The 14,295-nt window shown below is 48.5% G+C and overlaps 1 protein-coding gene and 1 pseudogene across 1 annotated transcript; one reads left to right on the forward strand and one right to left on the reverse strand.

Moving 5' to 3' along the window:
* The window catches only part of LOC132533702 (NADP-dependent malic enzyme, mitochondrial-like), a 138,221-nt pseudogene extending 136,339 nt beyond the window's left edge, over window positions 1-1,882 (forward strand).
* Window positions 1,883-11,467: 9,585 nt separating this feature from the next.
* On the reverse strand, window positions 11,468-13,969 carry LOC132533703 (coiled-coil domain-containing protein 81-like). Its single transcript, XM_060175770.1, has 3 exons — window positions 13,712-13,969; window positions 12,726-12,898; window positions 11,468-11,600 (listed from the first exon to the last, which is right to left on the reverse strand). Exons 1-3 carry the CDS (start codon window positions 13,784-13,786, stop codon window positions 11,468-11,470), a joined length of 381 nt encoding a protein of 126 aa, XP_060031753.1. The 5' UTR covers window positions 13,787-13,969.
* Between the last annotated feature and the right edge of the window lie 326 nt (window positions 13,970-14,295).

Here is a 14,295-nt window from a genome sequence, read left to right on the forward strand (position 1 = left end):
AATATTCACCACAGAAGAGATCCAAAAGGTTGAGAAAGACATGAAAAAATGCTCAAAGTCTCTGACTGTCAGAGAAATGTAAATAAAGGCAATAATGAGATGCCACTTCACTCTTGTGAGAATGTCATACATCAGAAAAGGTTACAGCAGCAAATTCTGGAGAGGGTTTGGGGTCAAAGGAACCCTCTTACACTGCTGGTGGGAATGTCAATTGGTTCAACCTCTGTGGAGAACAGTCTGGAGAACTCTCAGAAGGCTAGAAATGGACCTACCCTATGATCCTGCAATTCCTCTCCTGGGGATATATTCTAAGGAAGCCAAAACACCCCTCCAAAGAGATCTGTGTATGCATATGTTCTTGGCAGCACAATTTGTAATAGCCAAAACCTGGAAACAACCCGGGTGTCCAAAAACAGATGAGCAAGTTGTATATATAGACAACGGAGTACTACTCAGCTATAAAAAATGGTGACTTCACTGTTTTCAGCCAATCTTGGAAGGACCTTGAAAAATTCATGTTAAATGAAATAAATCAGAAACAGAAGGATGAATACGGGATGATCGCACTCTCAGGCAGAAGTTGAAAAACAAGATCGGAAAAAGAAACACAAGTAGAACCTGAACTGGAATTGGTGTATTGCAAAAAGTAAAAGACTCTGGGGGTGGGGTGGGGACAATACAGGTCTAAGAAGGATGACAGAGGACCTGGTGGGGGTTGTATTGTTATATGGGAAAATGGGGAATGTTATGCATGTATAAGCTATTGTATTTACTATTGAAGGTGAAACATTAATTCCCCAAAAATGAAATTTAAAAAATAATGTAAGTAAGTAAATGTTAGAAAGAAATATAAACTACATTTATGTGAAATATATATACACATGAAATATATGTACAAGAAATTTTATATAAATATAAGAAAGAAACAGGGTTAGGGTGGGGGCTTTGAGGGAGACAGGCAAAATAGCTCATTCGGATAGTGCGTTCCTTTCTCCTGTGCACAACCCAGGTTTGAGCCCAGCCCCCACCACACCGGAGGTGCTACAGTCTCTTTCACTACCTGTCTCCCTCCCTCTCTCTGCCATCAGGGTTATCACTGGGGCTCAGTGCCTGCATGACTCCACTGCTCCTAGTGACCATTTGTTCCTTGAGATAGAGAATTAAAGACAGCGAGGGAAGGAGAGATACCACAGTACTGTTCCACCACCACAGAAGACCCCACCCCTCTGCAGAAACTCCCTTATGGTAACTGGGGGACTTGAACCCAGGTCCTTATACATGGTAATGTGTACACTCTACCAGGTGAGCCAACTGCTGGTCCTCCTTTCTATTTTTAAGTCCTTAATATGTGATCCAAGAGCCCCTGCTCCATGAAAGTCACTGTTGGAAAAAAAACACCCAAACTTTCTGTTGTAGGGTTCAAGACATGTTGTTCATCATTTGAGGTTCTGGGCTGTAGTGTGTGTGGGGGGTGGGGGTGGGGGGGTAACTTCTCCCTTCAAATGTAGCCTCAGATGGCACCCTAGGGTACCAAAAGGTCTGGAGGCTCTGGAAGTCATATACACTGCTGGAGCAGAGTGCCAAAACTTATTTTAAGATCAGGTGCTGTGCAGAGGCCCAGAGAAAGTATACTTGGTGACCTGGGCGATCAGGCTGAGTGTTAACAGTGCAAGGTGCAAGGTAGCAGTGGATATTATCAGGGTTATTCAGATTCCAGCCACCAAAGAACATGCCACTCACAGTACCAAGGCCCAGCCTTGGAAGCTGTTCTACTGATGGTCTTTGGTGCCATTTGCTGGTCAGAACGCAGTCGCTCATGCAGCAGGCAGAATGCTGTGCTGAAATAGATTCCCAGGCTGAGGAAACTCTGAAAGTCTTCTAGGGCAGATTTATAGGGGCTCAAAATAATCATCAGGGTTGGCAAAAGCACATCTGTGGACTCCAAGAAATTCAGATGAAAGAGGGTTGGGAGGAATACCTACCCAAAAAGATCTCTGCACCCCTAAGTTCGCAGCAGCATAGTTTCTTTTTTAAGAAAAGATTTTAAAAATATTTATTTATTTATTCCCTTTTGTTGTCCTTGTTGTTTTATTGTTGTAGTTATTACTGTTGTTGTTGATGATGTCATCATTGTTGGATAGGACAGAGAGAAATGGAGAGGGAGAGAGGAGGGGAAGACAAAGAGAAAGATAGATACCTGGAGACCTGCTTCACCACTTGTGAAGCGACTCCCCTGCAGGTGGGGAGACAGGGGATCAAACCAGGATCCTTAAGCAGGTCCTTGAGCTCTGTTCCACCTGTGCTGAGCCCTCTGCATTATAGCGCATCTCCCAGAAGCATGATTTCTAAGAGCCCAAATAAGAAGTAATCCAGATGTCTACTTATTTCACTAAGCATGGTCACCTCTACTGCATCCATGTTGTCCCAGAGGTCACAATGTCAATGTCATGGTTTTTGGTCAAAGAGTAGTATTCCATGGAATACATATCCCAGAACGTCCTCAGCCTGTCATCTCTTTTTTTTTTTTTTAAGAATTTGTTTATTTATTCATGAGAAAGATAGGCAGAGAGAGAAAGAAACAGACACCACTCTGGCATGTGCTGCCGGGGATTATAATCAGAACCTCATGGTTGATAATCCAATGATTTATCCACTGTGCCACCTCCCAGACAACAGCCTGTCATTTCTTGATGGGCATTTAGGCTGCTTCCACTCTTAGAAGACTCTGTACTGGACGTGCTTCATGCATTCTTTCTGGACAACTCTGGGCATTCATAAGAATGGCTGTATTTCACTAAATATTTATTTTGATGCTGAGGGGGGATTGCAAGGGGGCCAGATCTGCTCTGGCACATGCTAGGCACATCCTTGGGGCTGGGAGGCCTGTGCTCATCTGCTGGAGAGTCTCCCTGTTGTAGGGGGTGATGCTCAGTGTATCTGAGAGTTTATTCAGTGCCAGCCTCTCCCCACCCCCACCAAGCAAAGGCTCAGACTTTGGCTTTGGAGGGGAGAATGGTGCAAAGGAAGCTGGGAGTGTGCTGCCTGGACTGTCCCCTCCTTGCTTCCTGTCAGACATGCTCTCACCTAGGGCTCCCACATATGTTTGTGCAAACACAGGTATGTGAGGACATGGCTGCACATGTGTGTACATGTGTGTCTTATAGATGCACATATGTGTGAGTGCACACATGTACACACAGAAGACTGTATGGAACCAGAAATGGGACGTGAGAGCCCAGGCCATAAACATAAATCAGAGGGGTCAGGTGGTGGCTCACCTCACAGAGAACATATGTTACCTAGGTTCAAGCCATGGATCCCTATCTGAAGGGGGAGCTTCATGAGCAGTGGAGCAGTGCTGCAGTTGGCTCCCCTTCTGTCTCTCCCTCTAATTCTGTCTCTCACTTCTATCTCCCACTATCTCTGTCTCATTTAAAAAATAATGGCCACAGGGAATAGTGGAATCATACAGGCACTGAGACCTAGAAATATCCCTGGTGGAAAAAACAAATGTGGAGCAATAAAGTTAACTTTGATGATTCTAGGAATGCTAAGGACATTCTTATGTTATTTCTATTAATATACATATACATGTATATCTTACATCTTTATTGTTGATTAAACCAATTTTTTACTGTTTTGTTGGCTGGATAGTGGTTTATAGGACAGTTGCTGACACATGCGTACAATGTCTCATCTGCAGAACATTATCAATCCTAACTTAGGTCCTTCTGTTCCACTGTGCACCAGAAACCATCCCTCCAAACACCAAGCATCCCACAGCCCTTTTGCTGCCTCCTTCCTCAGAATCCTTTGCTGTTTTTGTGCAATGCATGAAATGCAGTTCAAATTTACTTGGCGTTTTCCCTTTCTGTCCTTGACTGTTAATATTTGCCTATGAGTGAGATCATCCAATATTCATCCTTCTCTTTTGGGCTAATCCTTCTCAGTGGACAGCTACACCTGTTCTAGGGAACTCATGAATGTGCAGATGGTTTGATGCCATTTCTGCAGGGCTGGGAGCAGGGGCAAGGGAGGGACACCCACAATACAGATGACCACTGATGGCTGTCCTTGTCATTGTCTATCCCTAAACTCTCTGTGCAAGAGCAGAAGCCCAGAGATATCTTGTCTCATAGGCCCTAAATGCCCATCTTTTTAGAACCTCCCTCCACATCTGGCTTAAGGATTTCTCCAGACTTTCTGTTGCCAGCCCTGAACCTAAGCTTGTGAGAAATCTAAAAGCCCCACCTGGAGCTCAGCCCGGACAGTACCCATGGCTCTGGTGGGAAGAGAAGTATGCCATGTGGGGAGCCACTTGAACAGGAGGAGCGTGGTTCAGGGCATGCAGCTGAGCATTGAGAGAGCAGAGTGGTGGAGCAGTGACTAAAATACACAAGTCACAAGCATGAGATCCTGAGTTCAGTCCTTGACATCGAGTGTGCCAGTGATGTCACTGTGTGACACAGGAAGCAGACACTCAGGAAACCCCTGCTGCCTGCTCTGCCTAGAGCCACACTGCCATCTGTCAGCCACAACAGGCCCCTTTGGTCCAGGTCTTAGTCTCCCCATATCTCCCAGTGTGCTGACACTCAGTGTAGTGTCCCCAAAGCATAGCTCTGTCCCATGACTCCTGGATTTGGGTTGAAAGATTCATGGGGGTTGGGGGGTGTTCCAGAACATTCATTCCTTCAGAAAAGTCCAGGCTTAGGGAGGCATGATAAGATTCACAAGTAACTGTTCTGGAGGAGAGAGGCAGAAAATACCTTTTCATACTAAGGCCCTGAGTTCGAGCCCCTGTACCACATGAGAGCACCATGAATGGTAAATGGCTGGGGAGATTCATGGTCAGGGGACCAGTGCTAGGGTAAAATTAGTATCTCTCTCACTCTGGACACAGTGAAACATTTGAGGCCAGGAGGCCTCTGAGCGATGCAATTACACAAGCACAGGACCTTAGATTTCTTCCCTTTAGCTACAGAAGGTTGTTACACACAGGTACCAAGCAGGGGGCTGTGATAAAGCCTTGATGTAGGAGGCCCCGAGTTGGAGACCTACCATTACATGGGAGCACCCTGGATAAAGGCCAGTGGAGGGTTGGCAGAAAAGCTTCCCTGAACAGAACCCTGCTTGGCCCTATACTCAACCCAGGCTAGAGCCTAGCCCCACCACACTGAAGGAAGCTGTCCTGCTGGTGTCTTTCCTGCTCTCCCTCTGACAGAATTGCCTGGAGTGCTGAAGCCTTGAATGGGGCTCCATGCAAGGTGGGACAGTACTTTGATCTTGTCTTCTCTCTAAAAATACAGACTTACAGATTGTCCAGGAAGGTAGCTCAGTCACAATGAGCAGGCATGAGGCCCCTGGATTCCTCCTGGAACAAGGCACCACATTAGATAAAAAATTATGAACTGGAAAAATAGCTTAGTAGAACAGTGTGCTGCTTTGTCACGTGCATGACCCTGGTTCAAATCTGGCACCCACAGAATTGAGGGAAAGTCAGTGCTGCTTCTCTCTCTTAATAAGTTAGCCCAGTGTGGTTAAGTCTTGATGAACAAAAAAAAAAAAGAAAAGAAAAAAAATATTAAGAGCAAGCAGGCACATAGAAACGTTTTATTATTTTAACATCAATTCCAAGAGGAGGTTGCGCTTTTTTAGAAAAGATTGTGGGTGATACACAAGGAGGGTACAGGCACAAGCAGGGATGCACCCCAGGCAAGGTGAGGCTGGGTGCCTCTTCCCCAGCTTCTTTGGCAGCAGATGCTGTGGGGAGCATGGACTGGGTGCCAAGGGCATGAGAATGAAGACAGCACTCCACAGCTCCGGGTAAGACTGGGGTCACCCTCCCCAGCTGCCCTGGAATTCAGTGATAAAGGGTCTAGGGTGAGCTTGGAGGATAGGAGGCTGCACTAAGGGGCCAGAGGGGTTGGCGTGGACTAAGGGGAGGGTGTGGAGTGGGGGAAAGGAGGTTGGTGGAGTGAGATGAAATGGGGAGGGTTGGAGTGGGGGGAGAGAGGTGGAATTGGAAAGGGAGTGGGTTGGGGAGGGGTAGAGTGGGGGAGAATCAGTGGAATGGGGGAGGGGGTAAAGTGGGAAGGAGTGGGATGGGGGAGGGGTAAGGTGGGGGAGGGAATGGAATGGGAGAGGGTTGAAGTGGGGGGGGAGGGGTAATGGTGAGGGGGTGGGTTCAGGGAGGAGTAGAGTGGGGAGTTGTGGGATTTGAGTGGGGGAGGGGTGGGATGGGGATGGGCTAGAATAGAGGAATGGGGAGGGTTGGGCAAGGGGTTTAGACTGGGTGATAGGGGAGTTGAGTGGGAGGGATGAGAGTGGTCTGGTGTGGGGTGGGGGGTGAGGACAGATGCATAATCCAGAGTTAGTCTGGGAGCACTCTCACCAGCTGTCCTGGTATCCTGAGGTTGACAGTAGACTGGGGGTTTGCTGTGGTGCTGGACTAGTCTGAGGGGATCTGAGGCCAGGAGAGGGGAGGACTGGTGGGTGAAGGGAGTGAGGAGAGTTCACCACATCCAGTCTGACTGGTGCCTTCTCCCCAGCTGCCCTGAGGGTGCACTGGGAGTGTGTAAGGTTTGTGGATGGGTTGGGGGTGATGAAAGGGGTAGGGGCAGGTTCAGTGGTGGGAGTAGGGAGTTGGAGTAAGGGGTTGTTGAGTGGGGTGAATCCTCCCTCAACCTCCCCTCCCCCCAGTCTACCCCTAACCCCCAGGCCTTGCTACCAGGACAGCTGAGGAGAAGGCACCCAGCCTAACTGGCTGTGATGTTCAGTCCTGGTCCTCAATGCCCACCTCCCACCACTCCACCCCTCCAACACACTCAACACCCTTTCACCCCAACTACCCTCCTTTCACCACCACCCCATCTCCTGTCCACCTTCAACCCCATGGCCCTGGCTGCCAGGGAAGCTGGGTGCCTCCCAGCTGCTCTGGCAGCAGGTATTGTGGGCCTGGAGGTAGAAGAGAGATGGGGTGGTGGAAGGAGCACAGGAGGGTGGAGGAGTTTTGAGTGGGGGGAGGGGTGCAGTGGTGGGGGCCAGGGTCGAAAACAGCACAGCACAGCCAGTGTTAGGCTGGGTGCCTTGTCCTCAGATGTCCTGGTAGCAGGTGCTGTGGGGTTGAGGGTGGACTGGGGGGTGGGGTGGGCAGAGGGTGGGCTAATGGCAGGAGAGTTGGATGGAGGGGAGGAGGGGTGTGGTTAGAGGAAGGGGATGCACAAGTGGGGGTTGGAGGGAGGGTGGACTAATGGGAGTGCGAGGGGGTCTAATGAGGCAGGGGAGAGGACTGGTGGGAGGAGGAGGCTGAAACATCAGTCAGGGTGAGGCTGGGTGTCTCCTCCCTGGCAGCAGGCACAGTGGATGAGGAGGGACAGGGAAGGTGAAGGGAGGAGGCTGGACTTAGAGAGGGGGTTCCAAAAAGGTGAACTTTGGTTGCACTGGTCGGGGGAGGCAATACACCAAAGCCAAATGGAGGCTAGGTGGCTTTCCCCAGCCATCTGACAGTGCGTACCTTTAGGGCTGAGAAAGGACAGAAAATGAGGGTGGAGGGAGGGTGGAGTAATGGTTGGGTGCTTTGATAGTGGGGAGTCCAGTAGGGGTGAGCTGGATGGACTGGTGTGTGTTGGTGAACTTGGAGGGGAGGGGTGCAATAAGGGAGAGGTGTGGCTTTGGAGGGGGATTGGTAGACTGGCGCAGGGGGTAGACTGAGGGTGAGGACAGCACACCACAGCCAGGGTGCTGTGGGGTAAGGGTGGACTGACTGATGGAGGTAGGTAGTGGGCTCTGAGTGGACGTGGACGTGGACTGGGGCAAGGGAGGTGGATTGCAGGGTGGGTGGTGGATGAGGGGAGGGTGGTGGATGGGGGGAAGGGGGTGGACTGCAGGGTGGTTGGTGGATGAGGGGAGGGTGGTGGATGGGGGCAAGGGGGTGGACTGCAGGGTGGGTGGTGGATGAGGGGAGGGTGGTGGATGGGGAAAAGGGAGATAGACTGCAGGCTGGGGTAAGGGTCAACTGGGGTATGAAGGGATGGCCAGGGGAGGGATGAAGTCGACTGTGAGGGAAGGGGCTGTGGGTGGGGGGGTGGGTTTGAGGACAGAGCACCACAGCTCAGGTGAGGCTGGGTGCCTTCTCCCCTGCCACCCTGGCAGCAGGTGCTGTGAGGTTGAGGCTGGACTGGTGTCCGGGGTGGGGGTGGAGGACAGCACTCCACCCTAGGGTGAGGGTACATAACTCCTCCCCACAGCTGTTACATTATGTTCTGGGGTGCAGGTGGACTGGGGTGTGGCTGGGGGTGATCAGGCACACATGGTTTCACAAAAGGAGGGAGGACAGATACAATCTTCTCTGCAAGCTCCCAGGTGGCATCCTGCTGGAGTCCCAAGACAACTGGGAGGCGAGGACCGGACTCTGGCTTCACATGAGCATGAGAGACCCTGGCAAGTGTTTGTTGTAGGGCCAGAAGTGGGTCTTGCCCTTGTTGGACGGGTCTCTCTGACACTCTTTACAGCGTTTGTAGTCATTGCACTGATCCAAAATAAATAGTTTGTCTGGTGCCCTGAAGTGGAAAAAGCACATGTGATGGTGAGAGGCCTTCCTCAAAACTGTGAAAAGGAGACAAGGACAGTGACCCCCCCCCAGTACCTGTTCCCCTTGCCCCCAGCCTGCCCTTCTCCTCTCACTCAGTGCCACAAATGATGGGCCCTACATGGGAGTGGGGGAGGAAACACCTTCCACTAAAATCAAAACATCTTCTCTAGAACAGATTGTATCCCAGTGGGAAAGCTAGCATGGCAGTTGTGCAAAAGACTTGCATGTCTGAGGCTCTGAGGTCCCAGGCTCAATCATCCGTATCATCATTAGAGTGAATGAAGGTGTAGGAGTGAAGGAGGAGTAGAGAGAGGAAGAAGAGTAGGAGGAGAAGAAGGAGGAGGAAGACTTATCCATGGGTTAGCCATGATAACAATTCATTCATTGGTCATTTAGAATATTTGGGGCTACCGATATAGCCCAGTCGTTCTGCAAGTGACTTTCATTTCCTTTTAATTTTCAGTTTAATTCCCAGCTCCACTATAAGCCTGACCTAAGGTTCATGAAAAAAAAAAGTTTGTCATATTGAGGCTTTGATAACATCTGAAGGGATAGGCTCCATCTGTTTTGGCAAGTTTTTCACCTTCTCAGTCAGGCACATGTTAACTTTCCCCATTGACAAATGAAAATAAAACAAAAGATCATCAGCCTTTCTCAGGCTAACTGTCAACCTCCATGGACCAGGGCTAGAGGCTCTGCTCCTGGTGGTGAGTAGAGAGAAAGGGCTGAGAAGACAGGACAGGCACCCTCTGGGAGGATGGTCTGGGCCTGTTCCCTGCTGGGTGTCTCACTTTGTATAGCATCCATTACCCATGACTCCATTCCTAACTGACTGCCCATTTACCCTTGATTCCTCAGCTCTGCTTTTTGAACAGAACATTCCATAAGCCAAGGATGGAAAGTCACTCTCCCTGCTTCAAACTTGTTATTTCCAAAGAGAAATGCCCTGCACCCTCCACAAAATTAAAATGAAGCTCCCTTGAGTAGAGGCAGACCAAAACACAGTTGGCAGACATTTAGCAGGCAGCACAGCTGTCGCCACACTAAGCCCAGACTTCTGTCCCTCCATGGAGTTCTCTTGGGAATCCCCACTCATTTGCATGAAGCTCTATAGACCCACAGATAAGAGTGGAGGAAATGGGGAGAGGAGGCAACTTGCAACCCTAGAAGGCAATTACTTGTCAAAGGCCTTGGCATCTTCATCTCGCTGATGCTTCAGCACAACATCTTTATCCCATTCTTTTCTCAGGTGTTGATTGATGGTGTTCCTTCGATCCTCTTCTGCACATCTTTCTGCTAAATGCCTGGAGGGAAGGCAAGAGTCTGACTCCATCCACTGCCACCGTCTCCCCCCAGTCCTCTCTCCTTTGGATTCAGTGGGAAATCTGGTTTTGCTCTCACTCTTTCGAGTAAGAGGTAAAGTTGGAGGCCAGGTAGTGGTGCACCTAGTTGAAGGCACACATTGCAGTGTGCAAGGACCTGGGTTCAAGCCTCCGGTCCCCAACTTCAATTAGGAAGTACAACAGGTTTCTCTCTGTTTTTCTCCCAATCTCTACCCAAAATAAATAAAAATTTTTCAAAAAAAAAGAAAGAAAAAGAGTCAGTAACATGAGCAGATACAGGGAACCCTAGCTGAGGGGTCCAAGACTGCTTGCTTTTAGCCGAAAGAAACCCTCTTTCTGTCAATGAAAACCCTCTTTCCGTCAAAAGATGTTTGTTTCCTTTAATTAATCTAAAAACTCATCTCATGAACCTACCCTATGATCCTGCAAATCCCCTCCTGGGGATATATCCTAAGGAACCCAACACACACATCCAAAAGGATCTGTGTACACATATGTTCCTAAGCAGCACAATTTGTAATAGCCAGAACCTGGAAGCAACCCAGGTGTCCAACAGATGAGTGGCTGAGCAAGTTGTGGTCTATATACACAATGGAATACTATTCAGTGATAATAAAAAAAAATGGTGACTTCACCATTTTCAGCCCATCTTGGATGGAGTGTGAAGAAATCAGGTTAAATTAAATAAGTCAGAAACAGGATGAATATGGGAAGATCTCACTCCCAGGCAGAAGTTGAAAAACAGTATCAGAAGAGAAAGCACAAGTAGAACCAGAACTGCAGTTTTTGTATTGCACCAAAGTAAAAGACTCTGGGGTGCAGTGGGGGGGGGCAGTGTCCATGTCCAAAAATGATGACAGAGCATCTAGTGCGGTTTGCATTGTTATGTGGAAAACTGAGAAATGCTATGCATGTGCAAACTATTGTATTTATACTCATATTGTATTTATACTCATCCCATAAGGTGGTTTGTGACATGCAACAGCCTCAGAAGTTGACTGGGGAGCAGAGATGAGAAGCAGGCTGGGGTGAGCTAGGGTCAGTCATGACTCTCCACGTGTCCACACATGTTTCTACTAAGGTTGGTGTCAAGGGCTGGGGGAGGAGAGGGATAGAAAGGAGGAGAGGGTTATGGTGGGGAAGGAAGGGCCAGGCCCCTTACTTTTCTTGGTTTTTCTGGAGCATTTCTTTTTCTTGCTGCAGATTTTTTATTTAGCTGAGGATATGCTGTCTTCTGTGGCCTGCCGCGGCTTCCACCTGCTGCTTCATGTATTCAATATTTCTCTGCCGCTTCTCGGCCTCCAGGGTCTTTTCATTCTGCCCAAAGTTGGTGAAGGTGCCCATGGGCTTGTAGATGGGCAGTCTGGAAGGCCTGTGTTTCAGCTGGAACAGAGAGAGTCAGTGTGAAGGCTGCAGCATTGGGGTACACTGACAGACCCACTGTTTATAGGAAGGAGCCAGGGCACCCAAACTCTCATGAGGAAACCTGGTAGGTGGGTGGGGGCCCAGTATTCTACCCTCCACACACCTACGTTCAGAGTGCTAGGAAGCAGTGTACAGTTCTCAAAATAGCAACCCGTCCACTTACCTGGTATTCCAGTGCTTTCTTATACATTTCTCTCTCCTCAAATTGATGTTTCTCCAGTTCAGCTTTTTGTTCATCAATCCTGATAATTGGAAGAGGAGGAGGTGAGGCCAAGGTTTATTCTAATGGAGACCAACATCATCAAAACACACCTAACAAGTAATAGTGGGAATAAGTTCCAAGAAAATAAAAGCTGGTACTTCCTTCTGGAAGCTTCCATTGCACCTGATAGAGACAGGCCTTGGAGCCTGGTGGTGTCTCATCTAGGAGAGCACACATGCTGCCATGTGCAAAGGCTCACAGTCCTCACCTACAAGGGAGGTGCTTCACAAGCAGTGGAACAGTGCTGCAGGTGTCTCTCCAGTTCTCTCTCTCTCTATTTCTGTCTCTCTCTCTCTCTCACTGTCTTCTCTCTAGCTCTCATAGTCTATCAAAGGAAGGACTGTCAGGTCTATGGCCATACCACCCTGAACACGCCTGATCTCATCTGATCTCAGAATCTAAGCAGGGTGGGACCTGGTTAGTACTTAGATGGGAGAAAGGACTGTCAGAAATAGTGAAGCATCAGGGCAACAGGCCCCAAATAACCATAGTGGCAAATAAGAAAGGAATGGAGGGAGGGAGGAAAGGAGGGAGCAAGGGAGAGAGAGAGAGAGACTAGCTTTATGGAGGCAGGAATTACCTCCATTTGGGGGGGTCTTCCCCACAGCAGTTTCCTTCACTGCTCTCCTGACCTCCTCCCTGGCTCAAATGCTCAGCCTCAGGCCAAGTGCAAGCAAACACTCTCTTTCCTCAGGACTGGGAATTGAGAGAAATGTTCATCCCAGGCTGAGCTACAGGAGAATGGCAGGTATGAGTATGTGGAAGACTTTCCATGATGGCCTGGCCCCTGCTTCTAGTCTGGGCCCCCACACTCCTGACCCTGGGTCCTGGGCTCCCAACAGACTGATGATAAACCTACACTAGGAAGGGTCCCTGCATCAGACTGGCCCCTTCTTCCTCTACTCACACCACTGACCACAAAGCCAAAGGCCATGATCCCAACTGACAACTGTACCTGGCCTCCAAGGCTGTTCTGACACTAAGCATGGTGGCGATGACGGGCTGTGTGGGGATCCTGGTTGGCTGGCTGAGATGTGCTGCAGCACTAGTTGTGCTGCCCAACCCTTCCCCACCGGAGTCTCCCTGCAAGTCCACCAAAACTCACTCTTGTTTGAGTTGCAGCCATTCTAGTTGCTCCAAGACTTTCTGGTTTTCTTTCTTTTTCTTGGCCAGTTTACTATTGACATCTATTTGTTTGAGAAGGTTCTTAGTAAACTCGTTTTTCTTTTCAGTGACAATAGCAGCACTTGCTGGTCGGTTATCAAAATAGTATGGATTCTACGATGAAAGAGGAGCAGTTCATTTCTTTGAGACAAGCAAGAAAACAACTGATGAGCTAGCAAAATATCTGGCTTATACAGTGACTGCTTTGTCATTGGTGAGACCTGGGTTTCAGCCCTACACCCACCACACTGGAGGAAGCCTCAGTGCTGTAGTTGCTTTCTCCATCTATCTAAAAGAAAAAAGTCATTTTTGGATGTGCCAATGAAGCAGCTACATTTTGATCTCACCTGCTCCAAGGTGACTCTGAGCAGAACTGACCAGAGGTCACAGGTATTTTTTTCTTCTCCATGGTATGTGTGTGTGTGTGTGTGTGTGTGTGTGTGTGTGTGTGTATGTGTCAGCAATCAAACCCCAGGGCCACCGGTGTGAAATCTTCTACTAAGCTCTACCCCTGGCCCAAAGCCCTGCATGGTGAACAAAGGCAATACAATGGACTATCTATCAAGTCCAAGAGTTGTCAGGTTAACTACATAATGGTTTGAAAAGAGGATGATTTAGGCAGATAAAAATAGAAGCCAAAGATACTTAAAACATGAAAATGGTGGTGAAGTATGTTCACTACCATCTGAAATGAGGTTTTTTGAAACTTATGCACCTACAGCTCACCTGAGGGTTTTACTGAGGTGGAGACTTCAGTTCTGAGGGTATGGGGAGGGGCCCAAGATTCTATGGAATGACCTCGCACCCAGAAAGGAAGTATCACTCTTGTAAAGCCAACAGGAATCCCTTCAATATGCCCACCTGAGGGTGGGTTCAAACATTCCCAGAGAGGGTTATATGCAAGAGAGAAGCAGAAACAACTCTTACAGAAAAGTGGCATTTCGGATTCCTCTGTGATTTTATAGCCTCTGCGACACCAAGGTTATAAGCAGCATTCTTCATGCGTTCTTCTTTTTCTGATTTTAGTCTCAACTTTGCAAGGAAAAAGAAAGTAAACACACACTGGAAATGTCATTCTGTTTGTGAAGGCTATTAACCTTTCTCTCTACAAAGACTGTGTTTCAAATGAGTCCAAACTGATTGGGCTTTTCTATGTTTGTTTTGCTCCCCGAGAAAATGTTTCCCAGTCAAGAACTTTCTTTTTTCAAACCCAAGGCCTGGTGGCTCAAGCAAGTCAAGCAGAATGGCACCTGAAAATGGGTGGCTGTCTATGTTCTTCCATGCACTCATGCAACAGAGTAGAGTAAACCCTCCATTCATCCTCCAAACCCCTCCCCAATGCATTTATATAAGCTGTGAGGAGATCAGAAAGTAGCTTCAGCTCCAAAATGTAGTGCACCAAACAAGACTTTAGTCTGTTCCTGAAAACTTGGCCATGACCCAAACTTCATTCTCACATGAAATGCCTGATTGGGCACACTACCAGGCAGACATGCGCAGGACATCTGCAG

Source organism: Erinaceus europaeus, chromosome 17 (assembly GCF_950295315.1).
Source record: "Erinaceus europaeus chromosome 17, mEriEur2.1, whole genome shotgun sequence".
Lineage (NCBI taxonomy): Eukaryota > Metazoa > Chordata > Mammalia > Eulipotyphla > Erinaceidae > Erinaceus > Erinaceus europaeus.

Coding starts and splice junctions, on each gene's coding strand:
- LOC132533703 (XM_060175770.1), bottom strand. CDS start 13,786: ATGAAGAATGCTGCTTATAACCTTGGTGTCGCAGAGGCTATAAAATCA. Junction 12,899..13,711: donor ATCCGAAATGCCACTTTTCT/GTAAGAGTTGTT, acceptor CTTTCATCGTAG/AATCCATACTATTTTGATAA. Junction 11,601..12,725: donor TGGCTGCAACTCAAACAAGA/GTGAGTTTTGGT, acceptor TCCAATTATCAG/GATTGATGAACAAAAAGCTG.